Raw genomic sequence first — 1,042 nt, 5'->3', positions numbered from 1 at the left:
CAAAACACTGCCTCTTAAAGACAACAGTGACGAGCTCCAACCTAAACAAAATTTTGGACAGGATATGTCAAATCCACAGTACCCCCAGGAAGCCTGCAAACCATACCCACCGAGATTGTTGGGTCTTCAAACAGTCCGGCCGACTTAACACCGAACACAAGGGGCTCGACACACCAAGCGAAGACGATGACAAACCCCACAAGCAGAGCGCCGGAAAACAAAAGAACTTCCCACAAGAAGTAAAGACAGTGAATTCACTTCAAGTGATAACAAGGAAAAACACGGTGGCGTCTATCAAAGCACATGCCGCACGGTCCACCCCAGCGGAATCCCGAGATTGGATGACAAAACCAATTACTTTTGACCATCTGGATTACTCCAGGAGTATGCGAAACGCAGGATGGACTGCTTTGATATTGGATCCTATAATCGACGGACTACAATTTACACAAGTCCTAATGGATGGCGGCAGCGATTTAAACCTGCTATATCCGGACACAATCCGCAGGATGGGGATAGACCCTACCAAAATTCGCCATAGCAGCACTTCCTTCAAAGGAGTGACGCCAGGCCCTTACGCCAATTGTACAGGCTCCTTACTACTAGAAGTTGTGTTCGGTTCATCCGACAACTTCCGTCCCGAAAAGCTAATGTTCCATATCGCCCCATTTAAAAGTAGCCATCAAGCACTATTGGGACGTGAAGCTTTCGCCCGCTTTAACGCAATACCGCATTACGCGTCTCTTAGACTTAAAATGCCCGGTCCACGCGGCATTATCTCTTTGAAAGGTCGCTTAAGACCCCGGACACGGCTAGGCGAGTCCGGATTAAATAAACTAGGGGCTTCCTAGCCGCACACCCCTTTACAAGGGGCTGTGAGCATGAACAATGAGAGCCAATAAAAGCTCAACTTCATTCATTTCTTCTTTCATGCTCCATTTTAATACATTGCTCGCACGATATCTTTCCCAACTAAGTTCTTCTCTTTTACAGATGAACAGCGTGCTACACCCGTTCAGGATACAGCACAACGGAGACACAG

General features: G+C 47.5%; 1 protein-coding gene across 1 annotated transcript; it reads left to right on the top strand.

The window, feature by feature from the left end:
- Positions 1–341: 341 nt before the first annotated feature.
- On the top strand, positions 342–839 carry LOC123067429 (uncharacterized; the record flags this gene model as incomplete). The annotated part of the gene is made up of 1 exon (XM_044490227.1): positions 342–839. A coding segment is annotated over exon 1 (498 nt), but the record flags the coding sequence as incomplete, so codon positions are not given.
- Between the last annotated feature and the right edge of the window lie 203 nt (positions 840–1,042).

The sequence above is a fragment of the Triticum aestivum genome, chromosome 3B (genome assembly GCF_018294505.1).
Source record: "Triticum aestivum cultivar Chinese Spring chromosome 3B, IWGSC CS RefSeq v2.1, whole genome shotgun sequence".
NCBI classification, from domain to species: domain Eukaryota; kingdom Viridiplantae; phylum Streptophyta; class Magnoliopsida; order Poales; family Poaceae; genus Triticum; species Triticum aestivum.
Note: the sequence above shows the minus strand (reverse complement) of the source record. Positions and strands in the feature narration are given on the sequence as shown.